Here is a 16,656-nt window from a genome sequence, read left to right as displayed (position 1 = left end):
AGGGATTCATTCTCCTGCAAACCCTGACGAAATAGCACATGATAAACATACTTACCACTATGGAGGTTTTCTTTGTCCCAGCACTGATTTTCTACACTCCAGTGCTTCTGGTCCCATCACACAGAAAGTTATTATATTACATACACTGTGCATGTGATGTTCTGAGCCAATGAATCCCTCAATTTTTCCTAATCTCCTCTGTGTAAGGGGTTGATAGGGCTTTTAGATTTAGAGAATATTATTAGTGCTATTTATTTGAGCAGTTTCCAGTATGTAGAATATATATGTATTGGTTAAGTGTAACAGCTGATTTTCTGCATTGTTTTTGTAAGTTTCGCTAACTTTCAGGGGCAGAGATAGTCAAGTTAAAATTTACCTCAGTAGGTGTTAAGAGGTGATGTGTTTGTGTTAATGTTTGTCATTCAACTGCTAAACTTCTCTCAGCAGGACATATATATTGATCTGCATGTATCAACCTTTGGACATAAAACTACTTTCTGAAAATTCCATCTTATTTACTCATTCTGCAAGGGATTTGAGCCACTGTAGCATGACTATGAGGCATTTTACTCAGAACAGTAATTACTTGTCACTTAATAGAAGAAAACTTCCACATTGGTGCATCTACTCAACATTATACTTTCTATACAAATATAAACTATGTAGAAGTTATGGGTGTTGAAAATGAGTTGTGGTAACTTATTTCTCTTGATATCAGCAATGGGAACTTACAAAGCAGTATGTTTAGTGAATTGCAAAACATTAGAAATAAATCTATGCTTACAATGGGAATCATATACTGTATTTCAGGAAAATAGTATATAACTGCTATACTTCTCTCATAGAGCATAGTAATAAAGTTTTTGCACTGCTAAATACCACCATCCGGTAACTCATGCTAGCAATTTATTTAGAAAGATGTCTATGTGGGTTGTTAGTCATGAAATGTGCCTCATTCCATCCAAATTTACCAAGAGTCACATAGGAGTATGCCTGATGCAGTTAGATCCCCAAGCATGCCCTTTCAGCTTTGACTAATGTTCCCTCACCCATGCAACTGTATATATGTAGTTTCAGATACAGTATATCACAGTATTGATCTATAGTCTATGAGAATGATGTTGCAAAAAGGAAGCAGGATTGCGACGTCAGATGCAGGGAGTGAGCAGAGCAAACAGCAGTCAGGAGACGGGGTTGCCTGACTGCCTGGTCAGTTGCCCCACCTCTACATCTTACAAAAGAATAAAAATGATTTTTCACTCATTCTGCAGACTAGAAATATGCTAACAATACATCCAGGGGACATACAAATTACAGAGGAAGGTACTGTTTACTGGCTGGGTGGGGGGGTTAGTGTCCTGACAGGTTCCCTATAATATAACTAGGCAACTAACAATGATACATAGAGATACATTTATAGGTAAAATAAACAGCAATTACATGTGAACTGTTTTCCCAGTTTAAAAAAAACATTGGCAATAAGGCTGATAAGGAAAGGATGGTGTTAGCATGGTAAAATATTTAATTGCTGACTGTACGCATAAGTTGAGCCCAACTTTAAAAACCTATATGACATCTTTGGCAAGAAACAATCCCTTTTGGCAAAATGCCCAGGAAATAAATCTGAAATTACGTTTCCAAATTGAGCAACCTTAATGTTACGAAAATACAGCACAATGGCAGAACTGGTTTACACAGACAATTCGTACACACCAATCAGATGTTTATTTACTCTGAATTGTCAAATTCAAATGGCAGTGTACTTCCACACAGTGTCAACAATAGAGTTCTCTTTCTACTAATCCCTAATAATAAAATCTATGCAATGCTAATATTGAAAAGGCTGTACCTTTTTGATTCCTCAAAAAGAAATTTAGACACAACCTTGGTTAAATATATGCTAAAAGATTTGGGAACTTGATGCGGTCCACTGGAAGTATATTATAAATCTGGCTTCTTTCTCATCTGAATTTCTGCAATTTTCTCCCACATACATTAGCTATACTTAGAAATGTTACCTAAAAGATTCAGTTTCCTAAAGAGACTCATCAGGGGTGCTCACATCCCTACTAATTTACATTCTTCTTACAGAACCAATGTACACAAAAACAAATACTTATTTTACCACATGACCTGGTTCTTACATTTAGAGACATGTAGTGAACATGTTGCACGCATACCTTTTTTTATCGTCAATCCTATGTAGGAAAAATGGAACAACCCTATGATAACATTATAAAGTCATAATTGTATAGACTAAAGCAACAGTCATATGGCCACTGATATTCTGTTGTCATTCTCCATGGATGACTAGTAGATTTTTGAGAAGAAAATATTAACTATTACTACTTAAAGTCTTAGGGGGATATTTATCATACGCTGGCGCTCGTGCACCCCGCAACTGCATTTTCGCAGCACGATAAACCAAGAGGCTTCAGGGTGCTTCAAGAGGCTGCCTGGCGTAGAAATAAACGCAGCCGGCTACTTTTTATATGTGAAAAGTCGGCAGCAGAAGCATGAGGACAGAAACGCCCCGCGCTGGCCCACTCCCAGGCGGCGCGCCCTTCATGTCCCACTGGCATCAAGGTAGCGGACTGGGGCAAATAATCGCAAGTGCTAGCAATAACATGGCACAGAGGCCCTGATAAATATGCCCCTTAGACTCAACCTTTCAGTCTTCATGTAGATAAAACTTTAACATTATTTTCCCTGTCTCCTCTCAATTCTCTGTAGTTCCTAACAGTTAACTTTATTAACAAAATTATGATATCAGCTGATAAAAGTGGATCATGCATCTGCATAAATATCAGTAATCACATGATTTATAATACTAATCCCTGCAGGACGGAAGCACTGCGCTGGTACCCAGAGGGGGAAAATGAAAGAATCCAAACAGAGAATATTCACAATGGCAGTTTAAAAACAAATCCCCCCACATCAACACACTGCAACTACCCCCCCCCCCCTCAGGACAGAGTTATACAGCACACTGCAGTCCCCTTTGTATATAGTTAACCAGAACATTGCAGCCTCCCCCAATATTGGCAGCTAGCCAGCACAATGAAGCCCCCTCCAATATAAATGTAGCCAGTGCACAGAAGCACCTCCTTTCCCCCAGTAAATAAGTAGCCGGCACACTACAGCCCCTCTTTCCCTAGTATATAGTTAGCCAGCACACTACAGCCCCTCTTTTCCCTAGTATATAGGTATCCAGTACACTGCAGCCTCCCCAGTATATAGGTAGCCAGCACACTGAAGCGCCCCGCATTCTCCACAGTATATAGGTAGCATCACACTGAAGCTCCCCTCATCACCTCAGTATATAGGTAGCCAGCACACTGAAGCCTCCCCTGCAGTATATAGGTAGCCAGCAAACTGAAACCCCTTCCCCTCTAGTATATAGGTAGCCAGCACACTGCAGTCCCCAAACAGTATATAGAAAGTCAGCACACTGATGCCCCTCATGCCCCAATATATTGGCAGCCAGCACACTGTCTCCCTCCACATGACTATATAGATGGATAACACACTCAAGCCCCTCCTCCCCGGTATATTGGTAGCCAGCACACTAAAGCCTCTCCTTTCTTTGCAAGTATATAGATGGCTGGCACAATGAAGGCCCCTCCTTCCTAGTATATAGGTAAGACCAACAGTTTGAGCAACAGTGATATAACACTCACAACTAATAAATGTATATAAAGTACAATCTTTATTAGTAATATACATACAATGAGCAGTAAAGGCAAACAATGGATGGACTACAATGGGTTAAAAGCCATGTGTGGTACAATAAATAGCTATTTCTAAGCACATTGGTAGGTAGAAACAGTCATAAAGCATTGCCCTAAGCCTATATTCATTAAACTGTAGGGCTGAAAAGGCACACAGCCAGACCATATAGAAAAAATGACTGAAAGGAAATGAAAAATAAATACCATACCAAGACAAGCCACATATGGAGAAATGCCCAACACGTGTTTCGCTATGAGCGCTTTATCAAGGGGAGTGTAGGAAGGAAAGACTCCAACATATTTAACAGAGAAACGGACCAACAGAACTAGCTGTACACACCTGAAATGTATAAATGCGTGAATAGCAAAAGTACCTATACCGGGAGGTAGGGGCACACACAGTCCAAGCGGCCGGGCGTCCAGTGCGGCGCGGCTGCCCAGTGCGCATGTGCGGGAACTCCAAGTATCGCAAGAATATGGTCTCGCTGCAACGAGTGAGCGCACGCACAGAGGAAAGGAAGTAAGCCGGCCCGTGGCGAACAGCGCAGAGTAAGTATAGAAGCATGTGCAGAAGAATAAAAATGGACCGGACCGACAGCCCACAATTAATAATGAAAATGCAGAATAAGTATAAAGTGCCAAATACCAGCAAGCGGGCCGGAAATATAATAAAATTAAATTTCTAATTGCCACATTGTCCCTACAGTTTCCAATCGGCTGATTATTTGAAAATTGTACCAAGTGTGGGTAAAAAATACAAAACTATGCATAAGCAAAATGTGCCACCGACGGAATGTATAAAAAGACATAAAATTACAAAATTACAATGCAAATTAAATAAAGTGCTAAATTACGTATGATACAAAAAGTATAAAGTGCAATATCATGGAAGAAGTACAATACAGATTATATGCATGAAGAATATAATACAAGTAGTATAAAGTGCATGGACAAATATGCAGATATCAATGGAACACATAATTACGGGAATGTGACACAAAGACAAGTAATAAGTACTATTCACACCTAGTAAATAACAACACTGGAAAAATACCAATATAAAAATTAATTAAATAATGTGAACACACAGTGAAGTGCAACCCAGTGACACACACGTGGTAGTGACATGAAAAATATAAGGGAAAAAGGGGCTATGGTGGAGCCGCTTGAGGGGAACCCTGGGGAAGGCAAAGATCCAATCCTAATGTATACAAAGAAGATGGTCCAAAATATTCTGAAAAATAAGAAAAAAGTATGTGAAAGACAATGGAGTCCAAAAACATAAAAAAAAAAATAAAAAATACTAAAAGCATGCTCAAACTAGAATAAAAAACCTACATCAGGGGTGGCAATTGGAGAAGGGTGTTGGCACAAAAAGAAACAAAATGGATTTACCTTTTGAACACTGTTACCCCACAAGGTCTCAATGAGGTAGGTTTTTTATTCTAAAAAAAATCATAGCCCCCTTTTCCCTTATATTTTTCATGTCACTATCACGTGTGTCAGGTATCCAGTACACTGCAGCCTCCCCAGTATATAGGTAGCCAGCACACTGAGCCCCCCCCATCCTCCCCAATATATAGGTAGCATAACACTGAAGCTACCCTCATCACCTCAGTACATAGGTAGCCAGCACACTGAAGCCTCCCCTGCAGTATATAGGTAGCCAGAAAACTGAAACCCCCTGCCCTCCAGTATATAGGTAGCCAGCACACTGGAGTCCCCTCACCCCTTAGTAAATAGGTAGCCAGAACACTCCAGCCCCCCAACAGTATATAGAAAGTCAGCACACTGAAGCCCCCTCATGCTCCAATATATTGGCAGCCAGCACACTGCCTTCCTCCACATGACTATATAGATAGCTAACACACATAAGCCCCTTCCCCTGGTATATTGGTAGCCAGCACACTAAAGCCTCTCCTATCTTCGCCAGTATATAGGTAGCTGGCACACTGAAGGCCTCTCCTTCTCAGAGGGAGGCTGCTGGCGTCCCCTAATTCTTCCAGCGAGTTGCGCCGGGGCTGTCAACCAAACCGTCCGATGGATAAAACAGGCCTTCCAGCTTGTTAAGTGCCTACATCATAAAAATGGGTATATCACATCATAAATGGAGATGTGTCATACTTAAATGGGTTGTGTTTAGCATGGCAAGTCCCCTAAAATCTTTAGAATGTTATAAGCACCTCTGCTTGCTCAGAGAAAAAGTGCTACTTCTACATTACATCAGAGAGCCCATTTTAGCTTCAAAAATGCTTATGCAAGATAAAGCATAATACATAGCTATCAAGCTACTTACGGCTTCTATGAGGAATTAAGTTCTAGATGATGTATATCTGGACTTTTCCATGAATTTTGTACAATGCCTCATAAAAGGTTGGTACAAAATTGAGACTGCTAGGACTAGAGGAAAATGTGTGTATTTGGGTTAACAAATGGTATACTGACAGAAAACAGAGGGCCACAAGCATCAGTATTGGGGTCACCACTGCTTTTTAAATATATTTATTAATAACTTCATAGAGGATTTATACAGTACAGTTTCAATATTTACAGATGATACTAAGCTCTATAAAATAATTAATACGAAGGAGGATAATATAATAATTACAGATTGATTTGTGAAAACTGGAGACCTGGGCTGACAAATGGCTATTTAGGATTAATGTAGATAAATGTAAAGTAGGAGAAAGGAGGAAGGAAGGAGACAAAGAATAGAACGTGGGGTATTGGTGGATTGTAAACTTAATTTTAGTGATAAGTTCCAGGTGTCTGCTGCTAAAGCAAATAAAATTATGGGTTGTATCAAGAGAGACATTGATGCTAAAAATAAGGACATAGTTTGGCCATTACTAGTCAGACCATACATGGAATATTGTACAGTTTTGGAGACCAGTGTAAAATAAGGAAACAATTGGCCAAGAACAGAGGGGCGACCTCATAACAATGTATAAATATCCGAGTACAGAGATGTTTTGAAAGATCATTATACCTGGGCCTGTGGTCAGGACAAAGGACCATCCTCTATGCATAGAGGATGCATAGGAATCAGCAGCATTTATGCCTTGCCGGTCCCCTACTCCCTTTATGGTCTGACGAAGGGATTTTATCCCGAAACGCGTTATCATTGGACTTTCTTACTGCTGTAATAAAAATACACATAATTATTCTCATTCTCAGCCTGTATCTACTTATTATCTTTCATCTTCAAATTTGGTTAATAGCGCACCCGCACATAGCTACAAAACCTTTTGCTTCTTCCATATATACACAATTACGGTTTCCTCTGGATACCGGTCATTGGAGAAAGTGGGAGCTGCTGGAGTAACCATTATCGTAGACCCGCAAAAGGGGTGGATATCATCCCCCATTTTGGTTTTCTTATTGCACTTGTACAAGTGCCCATCAGGTGAGCACCTTTCAATACTTATATGACACAACTACCCCGACGATATCACGTGAGGCGCCGTCCTCTTTGTTGTCCTTTTGTTTTCCAATTCTCGATGCATAGAGGAGAGGCAGCTCTACCATTGTCATAGACAAAGGTTCTTTACTGTAAGAGCAGTGAGACATGTTTAAGAGTGGCCAAGGTGGCTTTCCAAAACGTAATAATATCACATCTTATAGAAATAAAACATATTGTAAGTAGTTTCTGTTGATCCAGGGAGTCATCAAGGTTGGACTTGATGATCTTTTCCTACCATTTTATACTATTTATTATGGTACTGTGACTACAGTATCATTATAATGATAAGATGCTTCCTTGTTTTTCGGAAAGCTCTCTTGGGTGTTGGGAAAGCCTTACATTACACTCTAGAAGCTTTGGGTGTGAAGTACAAAAGAGTGACGCAGATATGAAAGAAATATGTAAATATTTTCCAGGTATGCTTTCTTAATAAAGGATGAGGGTGGAGTATTTTTTCAAAATCGCATTGGTGAATATTAGATGACTAACTTGTTGTCACTACTGAAAGTTTTCAGTTACTCACAATTAGGCATAAATAGGTACTTATGTAATAAAAACTCACATTTTGCTATATCTGTTGTGCAATGCCTAAAACTATACAATATTTACCAAGCAGAAAGGAAAAATATTTTAGAGAGGGAAGAACACAGGCATAACCTGAAACTACCGGGTGCCAATGGAAGTTCTGTACTAACTGTAATATATTGTTAATAGTACTGCTCTCTTTTAACAATGAATGAACACCTTATGGAGATTGTGATAAATAAGGCCTTATACATCTCTCATTGTTAGCAGAATCCCTCACTTTCTCCAGCCTCATCTCAAATAGCCTAATTGAGTTAAAGCTAGAAGTGTCACCCCACAGGAGGTTTAGGTGCAAAGGAGTTTTGCAGTCGGCCTGGCACCAACTGTTTAAGAGGCCTCCTTCCACTTTTTTTTGCAACAGATAACTAGGTTCTAGCATCCTCTGGCCCAGAGATATAAATATCTCGGGTTGGGACCATAGCAAGGATTCACCCGGAACCAATGAGACCAGAAGTCTGACCCTATGACTTCCACATGAGAAGCCAGAACTTCTCCAATCAGAGCATCCCTGAGGCCCAGGGTCTTTTGCCTGGGGAAACTATTCAGCATCACAAGCGCAGAAAGGATCCTTAAGTGTGGCCTATCAGTTCCCATTAGGCCCACACAAGGTAACTCACCCTCTTGCCTTTGTGGGAATACACCTTTAAGGTTCTGGGCCACCATCTGTGCCCCATAAACTCGCACCTCTGGAGAAGTGGATCAAAGATCCATGTATACAACTGACCTTGGTTTGTTCCTCATTAAAAGCTATAGTCAAATTAGCAGAGCAGTTGGTACAGTTTATGTGTGATGACCAATGTCTGTAACCAATTTAACCTAATTCTGCAGATGCAGAGATGTAAATGTTCACTAACCAACATAAGAGAAGCTGGACAGATAATTGTTTAAAACATAGCATACACTATTATTATTTTTATTTATTTCTAGAGCACCATTAATTCCCTGGTGCCGTATAATCAGAAGGGGTTCAAAAAACAAATGCAAGTACAAAATACAAAACTACAGTGATCAGGAGACAAGTGGAAGGAGGACCCTGTCGTGAGAGCTCACAATCTATATGGGGGGGGGGGCAAATGGAGACATGAGGTGAGGTAACAGAGCAGTGCAGTTAATGTGAGTTGTAAGCAAATCTAAAAAGGTGGGTTTTCAGGTTACGGATAGTAATAGAGTAAAACTGAAATTTCTGTGATTATGTGTGGGGTGGTACTGTCTGATGAGTTCAGAGATATACAGGCGTTCCCCTACTTAAGAACACCCGACTTACAGACGACCCCTAGTTACAAACGGACCTCTGGTATTTGGTAATTTTCTGTACTTTGGCCCTAGACTACAATAAACATCTGTAACAGTTATTAAAGGCATCTGTAATGAAGTTTTGTTGTTAATCCTGGTTCTGATGACATCCCAACATTTTTAAAATCCAATTGTCACAGAGACCAAAAAAATTTGTCTGGAGTTACAATGATAAAGTATATGGTTCCAAATTACATACAAATTCAACTTAAGAACAAACCTACAGACCCTATCTTGTAGTGGATGGCTTTGGTAGTCATGGTTAGTAATTTAAATTGAATTCAGTGTGCAATGGGTAACCAGTGGAGAGAGACAGAGGAGACATGAGGAAACAGATGGATAAGACGGGCAGCAGATTTTAGGATATAAAAATAATTTTATATGCATTATAGACACATGAAAAACACAGTTGTAAAAATGTGGCTATGGCTTAAAGCTGCTATTAGACATCAGCTATTTACTCATGCTAGTGCATGCATTTGTGAAAAGCAGCCCGAAAAGACAGGGTTCCATTTCAGTTTTAAGCCATAATTTCTTTGATTTTGAGTTCAGTTCAGTTCAGCAGATCTCTCTGCATCAATATTTAAAGGAAATATATCTCATAATTACAAAAAATGCTTGAAAAATTATGCAAATCATCCAGAGGGGCTCCAGGCTCCATAGCTGTTAATTGAGACCCAGAGCCCCTAAAAACAGTGGATTGTGATGCAGTATTTGACACTAATTTGATGATCTTCAAGTTGAAAATCTGTGTCAATGTTGCAGTGTAAACATACCCATAAGGTTTCTCTGTTGTTTTACTTCGAGCTTTGAAGCTGTTTGGGACTTCAGGCAGAAATGTATTTAAAAAAGCTGTCCTTAATACACACTCTTTATTTATGATCCATACTCAGTTACAGCTTGTATCAAAAACCTAATCAAAAGCTTATTGTGTAAAGGAAGCCTGAGCCCTGAAGCTAATGGATTATACAATACAAAGCTATCTCCAAGGATATTCTGAAACAATGTTACAGGTTAGTACAAACAAATAATATTTCTTCCAGTACATTTATATTGCTCATATATCGGGCTTGCCATAAAAAAATTGTTTACCCACGCTCTGAAGTATGCACAATTAGTTAGTATGATTCTAGCTAAATGGTCATTTTTGTTGAGCGAGAACAGTGGTTCCCAAACTTTCCTAAGGTGGGAGCTATTTTTGGACGAGATGTTTGCAACTTCTTATTCTGCCACTTTGGGGGAAAGGGATCTAGATTGAGTGGACCCCCATTCTTCACCATATTTATCACCACTTAGGCCTGAGATAAATGATTGCTGAATTCTACACCAGAATCTGGCATAGATTTCAGCTGCCTTCCCTTTCGTTTTGGTCTTGCCCTCTGGCCATTACCTCTTCTAAGTACATTATCAGATACACACACAGATGACACACACTTTTTGATGGGGCAAATTCAAACACAGCCAATTTGTTATACATGAGGTACAATTCACATAGCCATATTTATTCCTTAAAGTATGGAGCAGGGGTACTGTGAATGAGACTACCCATCACAGTTTCCATGCTCAAGTGACATCTAACCTGATGGTAGATGATAGTTACTCATTTCCCCGTCCCATCCCCGCATGTAGTAAGCTTCTTTTCCTATAACTTTTCCTGGCCATGTTTCTGAGAAAAATAAGTTTACAGCATATTCAATTTAGCCTGTCAATGTCCCTTTAAAGTACATCTAACATCAGATAACTTGATGGTAGATGATTATTACTTACCACCCCATTCCATCCATAAGTGTAGCAAGCTTCTTTTCCTATAACTTTTCATGGCTGCAATTCTGAGAAAAATAAGTTTATAACCTATGCAAATTAGCCTGTGGTGCTTTGCAGAGCTCCTCCAGGCTCCCTTCTAGTACAATTTATTCATGCCCCGCGGACAGTAGGCACGGTCCAGAGAGCGTTCTGAGAACCGGTGACGTCCCCAGTTCTCTTTCCAAATCTCACACTGGGCATCAAGCCGGCAGCACAGGGCATTGCACTGGGCATTCGCGAGAATAACATTCCTTGTGCCCCCGGCTTGCGGTCCAGCGCAAGATTTGAAAAGAGAAAGGGTGATGTCACTGGCTCTCAGAACGCTCTCGGGGCCATGCCAGCCGCCCCGGGGTGTGAAAAGTTATACTGCACCGCGGCCTGGAGGAGCTCTGCGAAGCACCAAAGGCTAATTTACATAGATTATAAACTTATTTTTCTCTGAATCGCAGCCATGAAAGTTATATGAAAAGAAGCTTGCTACACTTAGGGATGGAAAGGGAAGGTAAGTAATAATCACCTACGATTCGGCTATCTGATGCAAGATGTACTTTAAAGGGACATTGTCTCTGTTGGTTCTGTAACATCTAAACATGATTTAAGTGTCAAATAATATCTGGTGTTGATAAGAATCTCATCTTTCAGATTGAATCAGGCTTGCAGTTTTATGAGCTACAGAACCTGAGAAACAAATATTTAAAGTCATAGTCGGAAATACAAGCTGTAGATATAGATCCAGTTCCTGCCTATTTCTTTAACTGCTTGTATTTCTTGTTCTGTAGATCCCAGAACCAAAACCTTATGTGAAAAAAGAGTTTCAAATGACACCAAAAAACATGTTTATAGGTACCATTGGACCGAAGATAAGGGCATCTGAAACCTCACTGCGTCTTCCAAACTTGACTCATCTCAGGCAAAATATAACTCTTAAAATTTTTGCAAGAATAAGTACCACTTATTGTATTTTTAAGTAGAAGTGTAGAGTAACAATTCGAGGTAAACTAAGGCTCCCCATTGTACAAGCCATTGAACTGTGGGTTTGGGGCTTCATATTTTTTCTGCTTGCAGTCATGTGAGAGTTTCCCTTTAATCACTTTCACTGTCCTGTTGGATATATCAGCTGGCTTGAGAATCAGCCCCTCATAAACTGCAAGGAAATCAGCATCACAAACATATAATTTGACACAAAAAGACAACACAAAAGGCTATGTAATTTAGTAAATATTAGATTTAGATGTAAAAGGTATATATCAGTATGCTCTATGCTTCTAATGACTTTTATTGGCATCCCTTTGTCCTGGCGGGTAATAGATATTTAAATGCCAGGACCAGTTGCACACACCTAACATATTCATGTTATTCTTGGAATTATACAGTCATGAAGTCTTAGCAGAGGTTATTTTTTTGTTATATGGAATATTATATGAAACTCCCCCAAATACAGTTACACTGTTGAAAAAAAAATAATTATAGCTGTTGTTTTCCATTTTAACAAGGAGGCAGAGTATTCTACTGTCTGCCTATAAAGTGTCAGGTTGCAGTCTTACAGTGATGATTATCAGATATACATTTGCATGTATTTTAAAAACAGTATTATAAGTAAACACTGAAGCCATGTATGCTAGGCAGTTGGAAGACTATATTCTTCAAAACTTAGCAATAGAAAGGCCCATAGTCATGAGACAATTATCTGATGGGGGCACACTGGGGAATTCACATTTGTTCTTTACATTATAATTGTAATTGTAATCATATAAAATTCATTTTAAATACCTCAGCTCTTGCTGTCTAGCTTCTACATTTTATCTATCCATCGACTGATCAATAAATTACCAATCTACTACTATCCATCTCCTACATCCCATCTATTGAACTATTTACATATCTACTGATCAATAAATTACCAATATACTACTATTCATCTCCTACATATTATCTATTGATCTATTTACATATCTACTGATCAATAAATTACCAATCTACTACTCTCCATCTCCTACATCCCATTTATTGATCTAATTACATACCTACTAGTCTTTATCTATCTCTTACATTCTGTCAATGCATTTGGTACATTATATGTACAGTATCAACCGTTTTGTAAAGCTTCTACCACATCCCTCACATTTAGCTGTGAAATATCTGCTCATATGTGTCTAGTACCTGACATGACAAGCCAGTGATGTAGCTGCTGTCAGTGAGAAGACCACAGTCTCCATAGGCCCTGAATAGGTGACCCTAGACAGTGCTGTGGTTTCCATGGGATTACTCCTCTGCAGCCCTATTAACATTCTCCAACACGTTCTGCCAGTGCAGGAATCAGATAGCAGGTGCAGGGTACTGGGCGACCATGACTAATGATTGCTAAATCCCACTCCTCCGCCATAGACCTAGCAATACAGCCTATTGCTATGCACATTACACAGATGGATGCGGCACACTGACCTAGCACTACGGCCACCACGGTGCTGATGAGCAGCCAGTTGTTCTTTAAGAGCCTCTTGCAGTCGCAGCCTTTCTTCTTCCCCATGTCTGGTAGAGATGTGACCCTGCAGAGCTGCTTAGTGCGGTCCCTGTGAGGAGGCAGCCTGAGTGACTGGAGCACGGAGGAGTCTGCTGTTGCTGCTGCTGCTGGGAAGGGCTGTCCCCGTGTGAGGAGGCTGCAGTGATAATGACGAGTACCTGTGGGCACTGCCTCACATGTGTTACATGAACCTGCCAGAGCCTCCTTCCTCCCGGCTTAGTGCACCTCCCTAGCCCTCAGATAAGTGGCCATTGTTACTCATCTGTTTACCTAATAGCGACCAATTATCATTTCCTCCTCACATTAGTGACACTTTCATCCTTGTTCTCATTCTCAGAGGGTTACAGAGAAAGTAGGTCACAATACTGTAATAAAACATATCTTTTACCTGTAGTTTATAGGTACAGTACAGCATAGTACAAAATGTGGTGAGTGAGTGTATCCATTGCTGTAGCTAGAATCTAGTAATGAGTGAGGAGCTTGGAAAGTCTGCAGTGATACACATGGGGGCACATTTACTAAGGGCTATGCACCAGTTTCCTGTCAGACTTTGCACCGTTCCTTTAGGTGCAACCTGCTTGCACAAGTATTTAAGAAGGGTCTGCGCCACATTTGTGTCACACACGACCCTTTTGTGGTGCTGCTGCACTATTATTCTTCATGCGACACAAATTTCTGCACTGAAGGCGGCGTTCCAGTCCTGCACTACAGATTTAACATGCAGAATGTGTTGTGCGCCCCATGTTAAAGATAGAATTAACACCAAATAATTAAATCTTTGTCTCATCAGACAAGAAAATTTTATTTCTCATAGACTAGGAGTCCTTCATGTGTTTATTTGCAAACTGTATGCAGCTTTCATATGGCTTCCGTCGGCACACTCTGACTGGTGGCCCTGACTGGTGGAGGGCTGCAGTAATACTGTAGTTGACTTTGTGGAAGTTTCTCCCATCTCCCTACTGCACCTTGGAAGCTCAGCCACAGTGATTTTGGGGTTCTTCTTTACGTCTCTCACCAAGTCTCTTGTACCACAATTGCTTAGTTGGGCTGCACTGCCAAGTTGAGGAAGAGTTGTGGTTGTCCCAAACTTCTTCCATTTAAAGATTATGGAGGTCACTGTGCTCTTAGGAACCTTGAGTGCTGTAGAAAGCCTTTTGCAACCTTGGCCAAATCTGTGCCTTGCTACAATTCTGTCTCTGAGCTCTTTGGGCAGTTTCTTAGATCTCCTGATTCTCATGTGCTCTGATTTTTACTGTAAGCTGTGAGGTCTTATATAGACAGGTGTGTGCCTTTCCTTATCAAGTCCAATAAGTTTAATAATAATAACAATACAGGCGGTCCCCTATTTAAAGACACCCAACTTACAGATGAACCCTTGTTACAAACACAGCTCTTGATGTTGGTAATTTACTATATTTTACAAAAAACAGCTATTAAATTTATCAAAGGTATCTGCAATTAAGTTTTATTGTTAATCCTGGTTCTTATGACAATCCAAAATTTTTAAAATCCAATTGTCACAGAGACAAAAAAATTCAGCTGGGGTTACAATTATAAAATATACAGTTCAAACTTACATACAAATTCAACTTAAGAACAAATCTACAGAACCTGTCTTGTATGTAGGCCAGAGACTGCCTGTAATAATAATTCCTTTATTTATATAGCGCACACACATTACGCAGTGCTACACAGAGCTTGCCAAATAGGTCCAAGGGGTTTTCCCAATAAACAAATTATCCACAGGATAGGGCATAACTTGCTGATTGGTGGGGGTCTCAGTGATGAGACGCCCACCGGTCATGAAAGCGGGGGTCTGATGGGGTCCGAGGTACTTCGGACAGACCCATCGTGCAGAGCGGAGCGCCGAACAGAAAGCTGTACTTCTGCATTCATCACTATGGAGCTGACGGATATTGCCTAAGCAGGCGCTTGGGAATTTCATACAGCTCCTTAGAGATAAATGGAGTAGAACAGACATATCTGCCATGGAGCAGAATGGTCATAGAAATGAATGGAGCAGAATGATTAATGGAGCAGAATGGACATGCGTGGCCGCCTGCTCTGCTCATCTCCTGGAGCGACCAGAGGTCCGACGGAGCCAAATCAGACCCCACATTCTCAAGAACTGTGGGGGTCTTCTGTGGATAGGACCTAACTTGTTTCCTGTGAAAACCCCTTTATTTAAACACAGCTGGACTCCAATGAAGGAGTAGAACCATCTCAAAGAGGATCAGAAGGAAATGGACAGAATTTGAGTTAACCCCTTAAGGAAGCAGCCATTTTACAGCTTAAGGCTCAGCCCCATTTTTTGGATTCTGACTTGCATCGCTTTATATGGTTATAACTTTTGAACACTGTTACTTATCAAAGTAATAGTGAGATTGTTTTTTCCCCACATGTTGTACTTCATTTTAGTGGTAAATGTTGGCTGATAAGTTTTGCATTTTTTTTCCAAAAAAAGAAAAAATGATGAATTTTTTGAAAAATTTCACTTTTTTGAAATTCAAAATCATTACATTTTCAGGTATATAGGGTTTAGCACCTAAATAAGTTGCTGAATATCATTTCCCATATATCTACTTTACATTTTCATAATTTTTGAAATGTCTGGATAATTTATTTTGATGTTGCGCAGCTTACAAATCAAATAGCGATTTTCCGTATTTTCAGAATTTAATCTTTTGCGGATAAATACTGTTTTGAATGAAATTTTCCATATTTAACATCAAAATCCCCTATATAACCAACCCATTTTCAAATCTGCACCCATCAAACTATCAGCTTGATAGCTTTTAGGAAGATTGTTAACCCCTTGAGATCTTCATAGTAATTGAATCAAAATGAAGGTGAAATTTAGAATGGTCAAATTTTGTCGGTTATACGTTCTTTTAGCCCTAAAATGTACACATTTCCAAAAGATAAAAATACAAAACTCACCATACAATTTGTCCTGTCGTTTCTCCCGAGTACAGAAACCCCTCACATGTGGCCGTTACTTGTTTTATGGGCGCACAGTGAGGCGCAGAAGGGAAGGAGGGACCTGCAGCAGCCAGGATTACAGGGATACCAAACAAGAATATTTTTTCTTACGTTTTACTAAATTTGTCAAATAAAACTGTAATGTGCGAAAAAAATATATCATTTTTGCATTGCACTACAGAGCTGGTTGATGGCTTGTTTTTTGCGGGACATGTTATACTTTTCAACTGTATCATTCTGAAGTACATTTGTTTTTTTGATCACTTTTTATTGATACT

General features: G+C 39.8%; 1 protein-coding gene across 1 annotated transcript in view; it reads right to left on the bottom strand.

The window, feature by feature from the left end:
• The window catches only part of SLC1A1 (solute carrier family 1 member 1), a 51,788-nt gene extending 38,245 nt beyond the window's left edge, over positions 1 to 13,543 (bottom strand). Inside the window, exon 1 of the mRNA XM_072151823.1 lies at positions 13,318 to 13,543. Coding sequence (XP_072007924.1) covers positions 13,318 to 13,402 — 85 coding nt within the window. The 5' untranslated portion in view covers positions 13,403 to 13,543. The remainder of the gene's footprint in view (positions 1 to 13,317) is intronic.
• Between the last annotated feature and the right edge of the window lie 3,113 nt (positions 13,544 to 16,656).

Source organism: Engystomops pustulosus, chromosome 1 (genome assembly GCF_040894005.1).
Source record: "Engystomops pustulosus chromosome 1, aEngPut4.maternal, whole genome shotgun sequence".
In the NCBI taxonomy this organism is placed as follows: domain Eukaryota; kingdom Metazoa; phylum Chordata; class Amphibia; order Anura; family Leptodactylidae; genus Engystomops; species Engystomops pustulosus.
Note: the sequence above shows the minus strand (reverse complement) of the source record. Positions and strands in the feature narration are given on the sequence as shown.